Source organism: Fonsecaea monophora (assembly GCF_001642475.1).
Source record: "Fonsecaea monophora strain CBS 269.37 chromosome Unknown Scaff67, whole genome shotgun sequence".
In the NCBI taxonomy this organism is placed as follows: Eukaryota; Fungi; Ascomycota; class Eurotiomycetes; order Chaetothyriales; family Herpotrichiellaceae; genus Fonsecaea; species Fonsecaea monophora.
Genome location: NW_019173998.1, coordinates 126,709 through 139,389, shown reverse-complemented (window position 1 = coordinate 139,389; position 12,681 = coordinate 126,709). Strand labels below are relative to the sequence as shown.

The window sequence follows — 12,681 nt, the reverse complement described above, 5'->3', positions numbered from 1 at the left end:
TACCTCGTACAAACCTGCCATTGTCGTAACACTTGATCTCGTGTATCAGAGCAACATGCGATTCTGGCTCGTCTGCTCCAGTGAGGCTGAGTCTTGTTATTGGTGTCAAAGGAACGAGGCTGGAATGTGTGCACTGCCCTCCATTACGGATTTCCCCAGCCACCGAAACCAGCCACTTGATGCCTGGACCAACATCCAATCCACTCCCTGAAGTCCTCGATCTTCAGCTTTGAATTTGTTTACGCAGTACCTTTCGCCTGACACTACCACACTACAGGGGCTGCGCAATTGCATCTTCAACTTGTCACTTGATGCCAGTGACAAAGGTAAAAAAAATGTCAATCATTCAAAAGTGCTGCTTGACAAACTGACTGCGAGTCTACACACATACACACATTTCCTTTCCCAAGTCATTCTTATTCGTTCGCTGGCACTCCAATACTAATCCGTCAAGAAAAAGCCATGTCCTTCAGCGGGAGGACACCCGAATCCCTTCTCCCGCGATCAGACTCGAGAAACCCCGCGACGACGTGTAGAGGCATCACCACCACCGGAAGACCCTGTCGCAGACCTCTCGCGGCCTCTTCTCCCAAGAACTCGCCCACGCCGTCACCGAGTCGGGGCAACGGGGTCCTCGCCGTGTTGGCAGAGCAGCATGCCGCGGCTTTCTACTGCTGGCAGCACAAGGACCAGGCCGAGCAGTTGGCAGCCCAGGCCGGGCGGACAAGTCTACACCCGTTGAAAGAGAGGTCGAGCATCGAAACACTGATTGAGCAGGTGGGCATACTCGAGCTGGACGAGGATGTGGCCCGGAGACACCATCGACGACGGGAGCCGGAGACTGTCAGGCGTCGGGACACGTTGCCGTCGGGTTGGAACCAGATGGAGAGTCCGTTGATGACCGTGCCGGAGGGGGTGGTCCATGACAGAAGACGACCAAAACGACGACCGCCTCCACCACCACCTGCGCAGTCGAACGTGAAGCTCTCTTGGGCTTGCTGTATTCAAGCCGATCACGACGATGATCTGCCTCCTGCGAGGGTTCGAAGACAAGAAGATTGGGAGGAGAGGCGTCCTCGTCCTCGACCTCGACCTCACACCGACACGAGCCGGCCATCGCCTGCACGACCCGAAATGCAACAATCGTCTCCCCTGGCGGCGACACGACCGAAACCGAGTCCCGCGCCCTCCCAGACCCAGACACTCCTGTCGCTCATCCCGTCCAGTCTCTCACCCCAGACCACCTCGCAATTACTCGCGGAGCTGTCCCGCCCGATCTCGGCCGCGGACGAGGCTGGATACATCTACATATTCTGGCTGACGCCCGAATCCGAGGTGTCCAAACCCGACGACGAGACGGCTTCGTCCCTTTTAGACGATGACGACGACCTCGACGACAACACGGGTCTACACGGCCGCAGCAGCTCGCAGAGAACTACCCAGGCGCTTGCCCGCTACGCGTCGGTCCGCCGTCCGCCCAACCAAGTGCATGCCAAACGGACCATCACGCTCAAGATTGGCCGCGCTGCCAATGTCCACCGACGCATGACCCAATGGACGAAGCAGTGCGGGCAGAACATCACATTGATTCGATATTATCCGCACAACAATAACAAGAACAGCGCGCATGCTCCTTCTGGTCGTCGTCCACCTCATCCTACACCCGCCAGCGCGTCTCCCGAGACCCGCAGCGCCAAAGTCTCGCACGTCCACAAGGTCGAACGGCTCATCCACCTGGAACTCTCGGAGAAGAGGGCCGTCAAGAGCGGGTGCGAGCAATGCGGCCGCGAGCACAAGGAGTGGTTCGAGATCGAGGCCACGCGCCAAGGCCTGAGAGGTGTGGACGAGGTCGTCAGACGGTGGGTGGCATGGGCCGAGAGACAGTGACCAAAAAAAAAAAAAAAAAACATGAACCATAAAAACAGGGCAGCCAGCAAGCAATCAACAAGCAACCAGTGCAGCGCCTTTGTTTTTCTCGTTTTCGTTTTTTCTTCCTACGCCCCTTTAGACACGACTTTACCTAACGAATTGAAATGATCCATGCATGTGGAATAAAATGGATTTCACGTTTTCGTTCGGCGCGTCCGCGTCTGTCGAACAGGATAAAGGATAAAGATAAGGATACAACCTCGATCTAGATATCCATAATGAAATGGAAAAAAACCCATCACTCCCGATTGACAGCGTCCATGTGTATGTCCATGTGATAAGTGCCTGAGAGAACAGTACGGGCGATGAGAAAGAGAGAGAGAGAGCACGAGTGATACAAAATCAACAACCTTGGAGGACAAAACAAGAAAAGAGATGCCCAGAAAGAGAAGAAAGAAGGAATAATAGGTAGTAGATTGTAGATTGCCGTTGACATGGTTCTTTTCCCCCTTTGTCTCTTCTCCCTCAGACCATGCCCATGTCCATGAAATAACTATACCAAGTACAGATCCATCATGTTGATGTTGTTGTCCTGGATGATCGATGTGATACATGTCCTTCCAATTGATGTCTTTCCGTCAGGAGGTAGGTGTGTCTCCGTACGCGTCGCGACAAGGCATCCAACGTCAACAATGATGCCGCGTACAGATATATCAGGTGGTTGTTGTCCTGGACGATTGAGGTTGCGGGAGGTGTCGGATAGCTATCTAACAACGGCAAGGCAGGTCCAGTTGCGAGAGGTGTTGGAGACCTCTCGAGTGGCGATGTAGAGACCTGCGGAGGTTCTGTCCTCGGTTGAACACGGCCACAATCGGCTGACATCTCGACATCTCCATCCTCTGAGAGTGTAGACGGGAACATCAGGCTGAGGTTCGGAATCCCTCTGCCCACATCCTTCAGCCTCTAGGGCTGCTGATGCTGGTGATGTCGTCGACGCGCAGGGAGAAAGAGAGCCTCCGCCTCCACCTCCGCCGGAGCAGGAGGTCCGCCCAAAGAATTGACCTTTTGTTGTCCGGGTTCCTGACGCCTTGGAGCACGTCGTTGGAAGCCGCAGCTTTCTAAACACCGCACACCGCATGACATGATGGTGACAGCAGCCAGAGTCACCGCATGCCTTCCAATACCCTCGAGTCAGAAAGACAGAATCCGGACCAGGAAGGACGCGCAAAGCCAGCGAAACACCAGTAATCGTTTGCTCAGACAGTGCTTTTGTAAACCTTTTCTGGCATCGGCCCAAGATACGGACAAACCGTGACATAGACAGTCGTCTGCCTTGGTCATCTTCACCCGCCACGCCGACGCCAACAATATTTACAGAAAGACCGAGGCACAGACAGTCATCTGCCCACCGTCGTTGATGCCAGCCCTGCTGACCTTCAATACCAGATGCCCAAATGTCCATACTGTGATCCTCTTCAAGTGCTTCTTCCTTGAGCCACTTCCCAGCATACTGACTCTCTTCCCAATCTGCGTGACAAGTCCTAGACCAACTTTTGGAAACCCCCGTTGCCAGCAGGTCTCGCGGGTCCGTAGTGAAAACAGGACATTCTTTCTTTGAACCATCGTTTGTGGATGTGGATTTTGGGTCTGGCGCAAGACAATCGGTCCCGAAATCGAGACTACATAACAGTGTGAGCGGTAGGCCGTTGGGTTCACGCTTAGGTCCTGGCCCTTTCATCTCGAGGTTTGGTGTGGAGCAGTTTGGTCTCAGGAGAAGCGAACCGCGGTAAGCTCTTGTGCGAGTGACCAAGGCTCTGATGATCGCAGAGACGGTCAGGACGTGTGGAGTTTCGCTCCGTCCCTGTGTCTGTCACTTCTCTGTGAGGGGAGAGGTAGACGCTCAAAATGTTGGTGTAATGTGCTGGGGTATCTTGCTTTTCAGATACCGTGTTGCGTCAACGAAGACGCCAGACACTGTTCGCGTACGCTCATCCATGGCTGGTCAGGTCGTCACGTTCTCTGGCTCACTGCTCCTTCGAGGTCAAATCGACTGCGGCTGGTCTTGCGAGTAGACAAACAGGTGCTGGAGTGAAAGCGACAAGATGCTCCACAGGTTTCGATCCACAACAACAACCCTTCAAGAAGCTGCAGCGGTTGCGCATTGACGGCGGAGAGATACCTCGTATTTCGGCGGGAGCCAGTCCCGCAGCTTAGTTTGATGCGCTCCCCCAGTGTTGGCTCTGCTCCAGATTCCAGAGGTCGGCCACGACCCAGACCTTGTGACCTGTCACCTCGCAAACACCACAAAGATATCTCGGCGGCAGTGAAAGCGGCAGTGAAATCTTTCTGTCTCGTGGCCATAGAGCGTAAGTAAGTCACGGCCAGGTAGAGAAGCCAATCAGTCATAAAATCTGGGGACGATAAGGTGGATTGTGGGAGCGCCGACACTGTTCACAAGGCCAGGACAGAGCCCAATGAGGTCCTAGGCATATTGAGACTCGACCGAGGGAGAAGTAGTTTGCGAATTGAACGGCTCGATTGCGGTGTCCCACAGTGCCCGGCGGATCCGTACAAGGGCTTTTGAAAGCTGTGCAGGCGAAACTTGATCGATCAAGCCGACGCGGTCCTCCAGCGCGGTGAGAACGAGTCGGCATAGCACCACAGCAAAAGAAATTCGGTGTGTATATATATAAAGGGGCGTTGGTCTGGCGCGTGTCTAGGACAAAATCGTCATCGTTGTTGGCTGTATGACAGCCCAGCAGTAATCCGGCCTGTGACTTGTGCTCGAGCGGCAGTCTGAAGATCCAGGGGTCGCGGAACAACAGAAGTGTGGAAACTTGTCTCGAGACAATAGTCTGATTCGGTGTCAACGGACGAGGGAGTCTATGCAGCAAGAAACCCAAAGAAGCCGTCTCTCGCAACTACCCTGAGGCTCAAAGTTGAGGTGCTGGGAGATCCATCCCTCCAGATGATGATAGACCTGCCATGGCTCGATTTGCTGCAAATGTGAATCAGCTTCTGTCACAAGTGGAGAAATAGGGAGGTCACTCACCTTCACGAAGAGACCAGGCTGGTTGTTGACGCTCGGGACCGAAAGCATCCGTGTGAAGCTCGCTGTTGTCATGAGGCACGAGGACATCAAAGAAATGTTTAGCCTCCAGCTCCATCATGAGCTAGAGTAGGGAGATCACACTGTGTCATGTCACAAGGCTGAGAGATGAAGGACGACCACCGGCCACTCCAGAAATTGAGATGTCTCCAATGTATATGAAAATCACAGACCCCCGGGCAGGCAACAGTCGTGCTTGATGGTCGAAGGGCGGTGAAGCGTAGTCGACGTTGAAACCTGGATTTGTTTGATCGACTCCTCCAGGTGCGGCCATCCGTGGTCGACGTCGAAATCAGCAAACATTGCTCAGCTCACTTCAGCCTCTCGAGCAGCGAGATTGGACCCGGAAAGGCTGGATCTGTAGCACAGGAATCGTCATTCATTACGCTGAACGCAGCAGCCTTGCCCCAAAAGCCAATCACATATTCTTCTTCCACATATGTACCCAACTCTTCCAAAACGCCACCTCATAGCCCGGCCGGTTAACCACTTGCCTGTGTCTCATTCCCATCTCCTTGTGTGGATGTGGTGGGGTTCGAATGCCGCGAGCTGCTGGCCTCGCTGGGAGTTTGTGTCAGGATGTTCTGGTCTTTCTTCCCTCGCCTGCCCAGTTTTGCACTCTTGGAGCTGGAATTGCTCGTCAATTTGGACAGAATTGAATCGCTCTCCCCCTTGTCCGATGACCCACTGACGACGCTTGACCGCGTGTCGACCATCTTCAGCTCAGGTTTCATCTCGTTCCACTTCCTGATCACCTCCGCCTTCTCCTCCTCGGTTGCCTTGCCCACCGCCTCAAACCCTTCGACATACCTCGTGGCAAGGATGTAACTCAATGTGGGATCCCCGTTCAATTTCTTCTTGATCACTTCGTACAACACTCTGACTCCGAATGTGGCGTGGCCAACCACCAGTCCTCTGGGGGAAAACAACAAATTCCCAATACCCCTCCCCAAGCCTTTGCCAAACCCTTTCCAGCCGTGGGATTTGGCGCCCTTGTAGGGTTCGTAGACCACTCCTGCCCACGCCTTTGCGATATTGATGGGGGCATGCACAATTCTAGAAGTGATGGATCCCACGGTGCTCAGCATCGGATTGGGCCCGACGACATGAGAACTGATAGACCCAAATTCGACGGGATATTCGCAGGGGCGGTAGATTGTAAGCTGATTCACGTCCAACAAGCCTTCGTTGCCCAACACTGTAGCCGCGAAAGCGCTCAATCGGAGATCTTCCGTGTTGGATCCTTTGGTCCGGACTGACCACACCGCTGGTCGTGAGGGCGCCAGCATACAGCGGAGGCGGTCAAGGTCCATTTGTGCGTGGAAACTCGCCGCGCCGACTTCAGTGCCCTTTTCTTCTTTGATGCGCTCACCTAATTCACGTGCCCGCTCCAAGGTCTCGGGCTTTAGCGCCTCTAGGATGGCGTCCGCAAGTCGGTCTGCTGTCAGCTCCTTGTATGGGACTGGCATCGGTCCCGCACCGGCCCTGGCAACCATGGCTCCCCAGAATGGCTGGTCGCCAAAGAAGGGGACGATGACCGTTGGACGGCCCAAGGCAATTCCAGCGGCGGTCGTGCCAGCGCCGCCGTGATGTACCACACAAGATACGTGTTGGAATAGCCAGTCATGTGGTACATTGCCCAGCATATACACGTTATCAGGTTTGCCCATGTCGTCTCCCCCTAGCCCACCCCATCCCTTGGAGACCAAAGCACGTTGGCCTGTCTTCTTGACCGCATCGAAGATGAGTTTCGTCATGGCGTTGGGATCGTCTACAACGATGGAACCGAAGCCGATGTAAACAGGCGGTGGTCCTGCTGCGAGGAATTCGGCGAGGGTTGGGTCTGGTTGGTAATTCGACGCCAACGAGAGGAAGTAGAAGCCTGCGATGGTGATGTGAGGGCCCCAGTCTTTGGGCTTTGGAATCAGTGCTGGAGACCTGGTTACCGCCTCGTCAATCGAGGGCTCTTTTTGGTTTCCTGGACGCTCAAGAGGTTTGACAGACTCACCAGCAATAGGTATAGGGTATGCGTAAACGATGAAGCATGTCCGTTGCTGCCGCCTGAGAAAGCATATGCAATCCCAGAGTCTCTGTTCTGAAGTTGTTCGTGATGTCTCCCAGACCTTCCCAGGTCATCATGTCGACGAGGGTATAGCTCATTTCGTTGGTCATGCTTCCGCTAGCCTTTGACGATTTGATGTTTGCGATGGGCTGTGGAAACTCTCGAGTCGGCGACCAGGGCATCCTACCGTCGAACGTTCTTCAGCTATTAGGCCGCGCCGTGGACGCGTCTTGACTTACGTGAACATCAAATGCAACGGAATGCCCAACTTCTCAGCGCAGTGGATATGTGCAAAACTGGGTGGGTTGGCAATGATGGCGTGCGCGACGAACGGTTGCTTCTTGGGCGCTGCTGTCGAGACGGTCTCTTCGTCTGCTTTCACCTCGTCAAAGTCGGCGCATGACCTCCAACACCCTTGCAGGATCTCAGCCATGCCTCTGCGTCGCTTGCCCACGTCACCCTCCTTGATGGATTTCATCCCGGGGATTAGGCCGGGGTTCTTGACCATAAAGGCCATGAGTTCTGCGGGGTCTCCACCAATATCGAAGAACTCCAGCCCGTTCTCCTCGACGAATTTCTTGAATGTCCCGTGGGTCGCGAGGCGGACGCGGTGGCCGTACTGCTTCTTCAAGACCAGCCCCAATGCGACAAAGGGCTGGACGTCACCGCGCGACCCCACGACTTGAACGACGACATTGAGCGGTGGAGGGATTCTCGAGGGTCGGTGACTCGCCTCTAAAAGACTATGGGCGGTCTGGGGAGGTGCGGCGAGTCCCTCTTGGATTCGGGACAGCTGCAGTTGCTCGATCTGCTGGGCGAGGAGTTCGTTGATTTCTTGGATGGTGATGTTGACTCGACCGTCGTCTGTGAGTCGCCGTCAAGTCATGCTGCTGCGAAAGAATGGACCGGCAGAACAACTAACCTCCTACTTTGGTTTGCGTGGTGACTCCATCTCGTTGCTCCTCGAGATTCGCCGCTGCATCGGGCGTTGGGGGTTGTTTCTTCACGTCGGACGACATGTCCTCACTCGCTCATTCAACTTTAGACTTGCTGAAGAGGCTGGATATTGTCGAGCCGCCGCGTGCGTCTCCTGTCATGAGAAGGCTGTTGCAAGCCGAGAGACGACCATCGTTCGCTGCTCCATCCTCGTAAAAGGAAATTGTTTCGAGGATCCCCTGTAAGTCCACATCAAAGAACAGGAGGCGATAAGAAGCGGGAGTTGGAGGGGCAGCGCAGGCCCGGGGAGGTGGCACTCTGGCTATGATGGCCTGTTGTGATCTGCACCGGCGCCCATGATTTAGCCAGCGATCCCTATTGCGTCAGGCCTTGGCTGGTCGGTCTCCATCTGCGGTCCAGGGCATTTCTGTTCCCCCCCAATAACCATCCCGAACGATGCGAAGCTAACCAGACGAAACGATTCCAGTGCCTGAATTACATTGCTTGATTGGGCTCTACGAAAGCTTGATCCTGGGATCCCTGGCTGAATCAGCATCGCGGCACCGCGCATTGATGGAAAATTGGCCAACTAACGGTGAGCCGCAGTTCTTCCTCGAGCCTGATTGAGCATGGAGCGCGAATACGAGCGAGAGCGAGATTGAGACAAACACACCGCTTACACTCCACCGCCGACCACCCCTACATCGTATCCAAGAACATCAGGTGTGACAACAGGGGGGAGGTCATCAGATGGTATGAGCAACAGCATGAGACAAAATGCCGCCAGCAGAATTGCATTGCATTTGAAATAGATTTGTGATCAAGATACATTTCAACAAGAATATCCTTCAGGAAGAATCAGACCAAAGCCCTCCCGAATTGTTGTCAATAACTCAACTTCTCACCACCACCCTCCTTTTGTTCTTCCGGCGGAAACACCTCGTCCAGATACTTCAACAGACTGACTTGGGCCATGTTAGCGTGCACATTCATGCCCAGCCTTTCGGTCAACTCGGGCGACAGTTCCTTCTTGACGTCCTCGGGCATCTTGGCCGCCCAATTGACCTGCTGCCGCAGGAACGGCACGGTGTAGTATCCGAAAAGCAACGCTCGGTCCTTGTCCTTGGTCACGTTGGCCCCCGAAGTGTGCCAGACGCGGCCGTTCATGAGCACGATGCTGCCGGCCTTGGCCTCAAATGGCTTCAGCAGCGAGCGCGCGTTCGAGGGAATGTCCTCGCGGGTGGTCCACTTGTCGCTGCCGGGGATGAAGAGCGTGGCGCCGTTCTCGAGGTAGACGTCTTCCAGACACCAAATGACGTTCAGGGCCCACGTCGACGTCCACGGCTCGGGCATCACCAGGGACTGGTCGCTGTGCAGGGCCATGCTCTTGGACCCGGGCCGCGCAATGTTGGCCGTGAAGTTGCTGATCAGCCAGTTGTCGCCCAGCACCTTCTCGACCATCTCCACCGCGACGGGATGCTGGACCAGGTCGCGGAAGATCTTGTCGAGTGCCATGAGGTAGAAGACGCGGATGTTGGCCGCATTCGGGTCCAGCATCGGCATGTACGTGTCGTCGCCCAGCTTGCGGAACTTGTCGGCCGCCGCCCATAACTGCGACAGCACGCGCGAGTTTTCTTCGGGCGTGAGCACGTCGGGGATCACGGCCCAGCCATGGTCCTGGAGGTGTTGTTGCGCGGCTGCGACGGTCGACTCGGGTGTATGCGAGGCAAACTGATTGTCGGATGAGTTTGTCGTGGTGCCCAGGGACCCCATCTTGTCTGTTGTTTCCTCGTATAAAGCTAGCCTCTGGTGGCCTCTCTCGATCTCCCGCCCGACAAACGTAAAGACGACTATCTACACCGTTACAACGTGGTGCAGTCAGTCACTCAGTATGTCACTCAGCAAGTCAATCAGTGAGTTTGTACGGCTTGTTGTCGCCTCTCGTCCGTCCTTTCCGGTCGAGGTATTGTTATATTCAGGTGTGCAGATTCCAAAAAGGAGCCTGGAGCAAAACGGCCCATTTATGTATTGCCCTCGAGCATTGCATCCAAAACCAGGACCGCCAAAACCCCCTTAGTGAGCATCAATCATGTTGTCTCCCTCTCCCCCTCCGCCTCCTCCTCCCCCCCGCATCTCCCAGCTCGATTGTGGTCAGTCCACGGCCGTCCAAAGTTATTACTCGCCTCCCTCCAGTCCGGATATCCCCATGGGGCAGGATCGGCTTGGTCCTCGGTTGAACCAACATGGCCACCCAGCCAATTCCGCTGCGAGTGTCCCGGGAGCAGAGTCGGTGACTAAGAAAATATTGACTGGATGAAATCACATCTACTGCATCCGCAAACGTCCCACGCACAACCACAAACTTGTTGGCTAAGGGAATGTCGACTAAGACTCGCAATGAGTACGATTTTGCCATGTATCTATCCACATGAGGGTATACATGCCGAGACAAATCAGAGATTAATGCCATCTCTTCAACCCCCCAAACTTCAACGGGTTCGCAGTGTCTTTCAATGGACCTGGATTGACCCTCCACCACCCCAGCAGAGTCTAGGAGCATTAGCTTCTTTCTTTGACACAAAAGATGTGCTGTTCGGCCCTGTAATTCAAACTTTCCAGTGTCTCTCGCATCAACCTGAAGTATCCAGCCATCCAACGCGCCCCGCCATGCTTGCCAACGCAATGCAAAGAGGGCCAATGTAACCCCCGCCCAATGATCGCTAAAGAACACAGAATCGTTGGCTCTCGGCCTCTTAGGAGAAGACTACATGCGACCCCATGCACTACCAAAGTTGACGCTATTTCTCATTCTTAACCTTGGCATGTCATCGTCATTAGCAGAAGATTCTCTTGGTTGCTCGCTTACGGTGTGCTCGTCGTTGCCGCTTGACAGACTGGACTCGGCCTTGTCCTGGTGTTGTTTCTCCTCAATGAGTCTACCATCGAGAATATTCAAGAATGCAGCCGATTCCACCGTCTTAGCGTTGGGGTCCAGCATGAGTGGTCCTCGTAGAGAAGGATCATCATGTGTCTCATAAACCGGCTCCAGCTCCGGCAGCTCTTCTATAATCTGATTCTCCTTTTCCTTGTCGTTGGGGGCGGAAGTGAACGAAAAGTAAGAGTCAGAGTCTCCGAAGGGCGCAGAGGTGGACGCGTGGTGGGGGCGGGAGCAAGCGGTTCTTCTTGCTTTGGAGTCAACACACTGCTCGCAGCGTCCGAGGAAAGGGTGCCATCAAAAGCCATGGGTGTGTGTCCGGCATGTCGCTTCAACTTTTCATCCAGCGGCGAGATGAGAGAGTTGACGTCCAGTCTGAGAGAGTCCTCTTTGGTAGGTTGTGGTACAGGGGACAGCGCGGGACTAGCAAACTGCGGACTGGTGATCTCCTTGTCGAACGACGAGGTCAAGGCCGCCGACTTGAGGGTAATGCCGTCCAGGGTTTTGTCGACCTGTTCGATCGGTATCGGGATATTCTCTTGGCCGCCAGAGGTGGGTGAGACCTCCTTGGACAAGGGAGGCAGGGCTTCATCCTCGGAAATGCTTGGGAGATGGGACACTTCGTCCTCGCTGGCAAACACCCTGGTTACCGGAGGAGTGGATTCGGGACCTCGCCAGACTGGTGGTTCTGCAATGGTGGGTTCGGGAGAGATGCGAGAGCGGTGTTTGCCATTGATACCAAAAGGTTGAAAGTCCGTTTTGAACGAGCGAAGACTTGTCGCCGACGAGTCGTTGCTTGATCTCCTCTTAGGGTCTCTGTTCTTGTTGAGTTTTCGCTCCAATTCGGCTATCCGTGCTTTGAGAGCGGTCCGTTCAATATCCCAGGCTTTTCGCTCGCTTTCGTGAGATTGTCTGAGCTGCGTATTCCACAACCGGCATTGCTCCATATAGGCCGTGATGTCCACTTCAGGCGTGGGATTGGTCATTTGAAAACCATGCTTCGGCAGTTGACTCGCAGAAGATATTGGGGGGAGTAGTGGCACATTTGTGCCGGCTATCGAGTGACGGCCTTTGGCTGGCATCGTGGGAGGATCTGAGAAGCGCACCGCCCTGAATTCAAGGGACGAGCTCATTGTACGGGTTTGATTGAGAGGAGAAAAGTTTTCTGGGTCATGCTCGAGCGCTGGGGTAGGATCGAAGGCTTGGGTGGGAGATCGGGGAGCCATCTGTGGGCAGGGACGATTCCTGGCTGAGGAGGATGACGTTTCAAGCTAGCTATCGTCGTCCGAGCACCGTCGATGTGTTGCCCAAATGAGTGTATGTAGAGTTGGCGTCGTGGGCGAAGAATAACAAAAAGCTATGAGGATGACGTCTGAGATGGACGAGTGCCGAGGCCTAGAAACGAGATGACAGGCAAATGCAGTCAAAAATATAAACAAGATTGCGGATGCGGACGTGACAATATTGTTGATAGGGATGTTGACGACAAGTACATGGAGTCGTAGAAAGGGAGTTCAAGTGGGAGAAGATGAGAGAGTGTGTGAAGTAAGTAGGAGCCCAGCGAGTGTGAGGTTGAGAATTGTGGGCAGTAGCGACAGGTGTTGAATCTCGCAGGCAGAATGACTTTGAGGCGGAGGCAGTTTGTCGCAGCCTCGAATGGTGCAGGCGTATGTACCTCGTAGGGACTTCAATGGAGAATTAGATAGGAGACCTGTGTACCATGTACAGGTGTCTGCTGGAAAAAGAGTGGATTGAGAGCGATAAACAAAA

General features: G+C 54.4%; 4 protein-coding genes across 4 annotated transcripts; 1 reads left to right on the top strand and 3 right to left on the bottom strand.

The window, feature by feature from the left end:
* Positions 1-462: 462 nt before the first annotated feature.
* Positions 463-1,887, top strand: AYO21_08091 (hypothetical protein; the record flags this gene model as incomplete). Its single annotated transcript, XM_022658041.1, has 1 exon — positions 463-1,887. One exon carries the CDS (start codon positions 463-465, stop codon positions 1,885-1,887), a length of 1,425 nt encoding a protein of 474 aa, XP_022509680.1.
* Positions 1,888-5,460: 3,573 nt separating this feature from the next.
* AYO21_08090 (hypothetical protein) lies at positions 5,461-8,059 on the bottom strand (the record flags this gene model as incomplete). The annotated part of the gene is made up of 4 exons (XM_022658040.1): positions 5,461-6,916; positions 6,987-7,223; positions 7,280-7,904; positions 7,963-8,059. The coding sequence occupies 4 exons, from the start codon at positions 8,057-8,059 to the stop codon at positions 5,461-5,463; spliced, it is 2,415 nt and encodes an 804-aa protein (XP_022509679.1).
* Positions 8,060-8,861: 802 nt separating this feature from the next.
* Positions 8,862-9,749, bottom strand: AYO21_08089 (hypothetical protein; the record flags this gene model as incomplete). The annotated part of the gene is made up of 1 exon (XM_022658039.1): positions 8,862-9,749. The coding sequence occupies one exon, from the start codon at positions 9,747-9,749 to the stop codon at positions 8,862-8,864; it is 888 nt and encodes a 295-aa protein (XP_022509678.1).
* A 991-nt stretch (positions 9,750-10,740) lies between these two features.
* On the bottom strand, positions 10,741-12,137 carry AYO21_08088 (hypothetical protein; the record flags this gene model as incomplete). Its single annotated transcript, XM_022658038.1, has 2 exons — positions 10,741-11,105; positions 11,180-12,137. The coding sequence occupies 2 exons, from the start codon at positions 12,135-12,137 to the stop codon at positions 10,741-10,743; spliced, it is 1,323 nt and encodes a 440-aa protein (XP_022509677.1).
* Between the last annotated feature and the right edge of the window lie 544 nt (positions 12,138-12,681).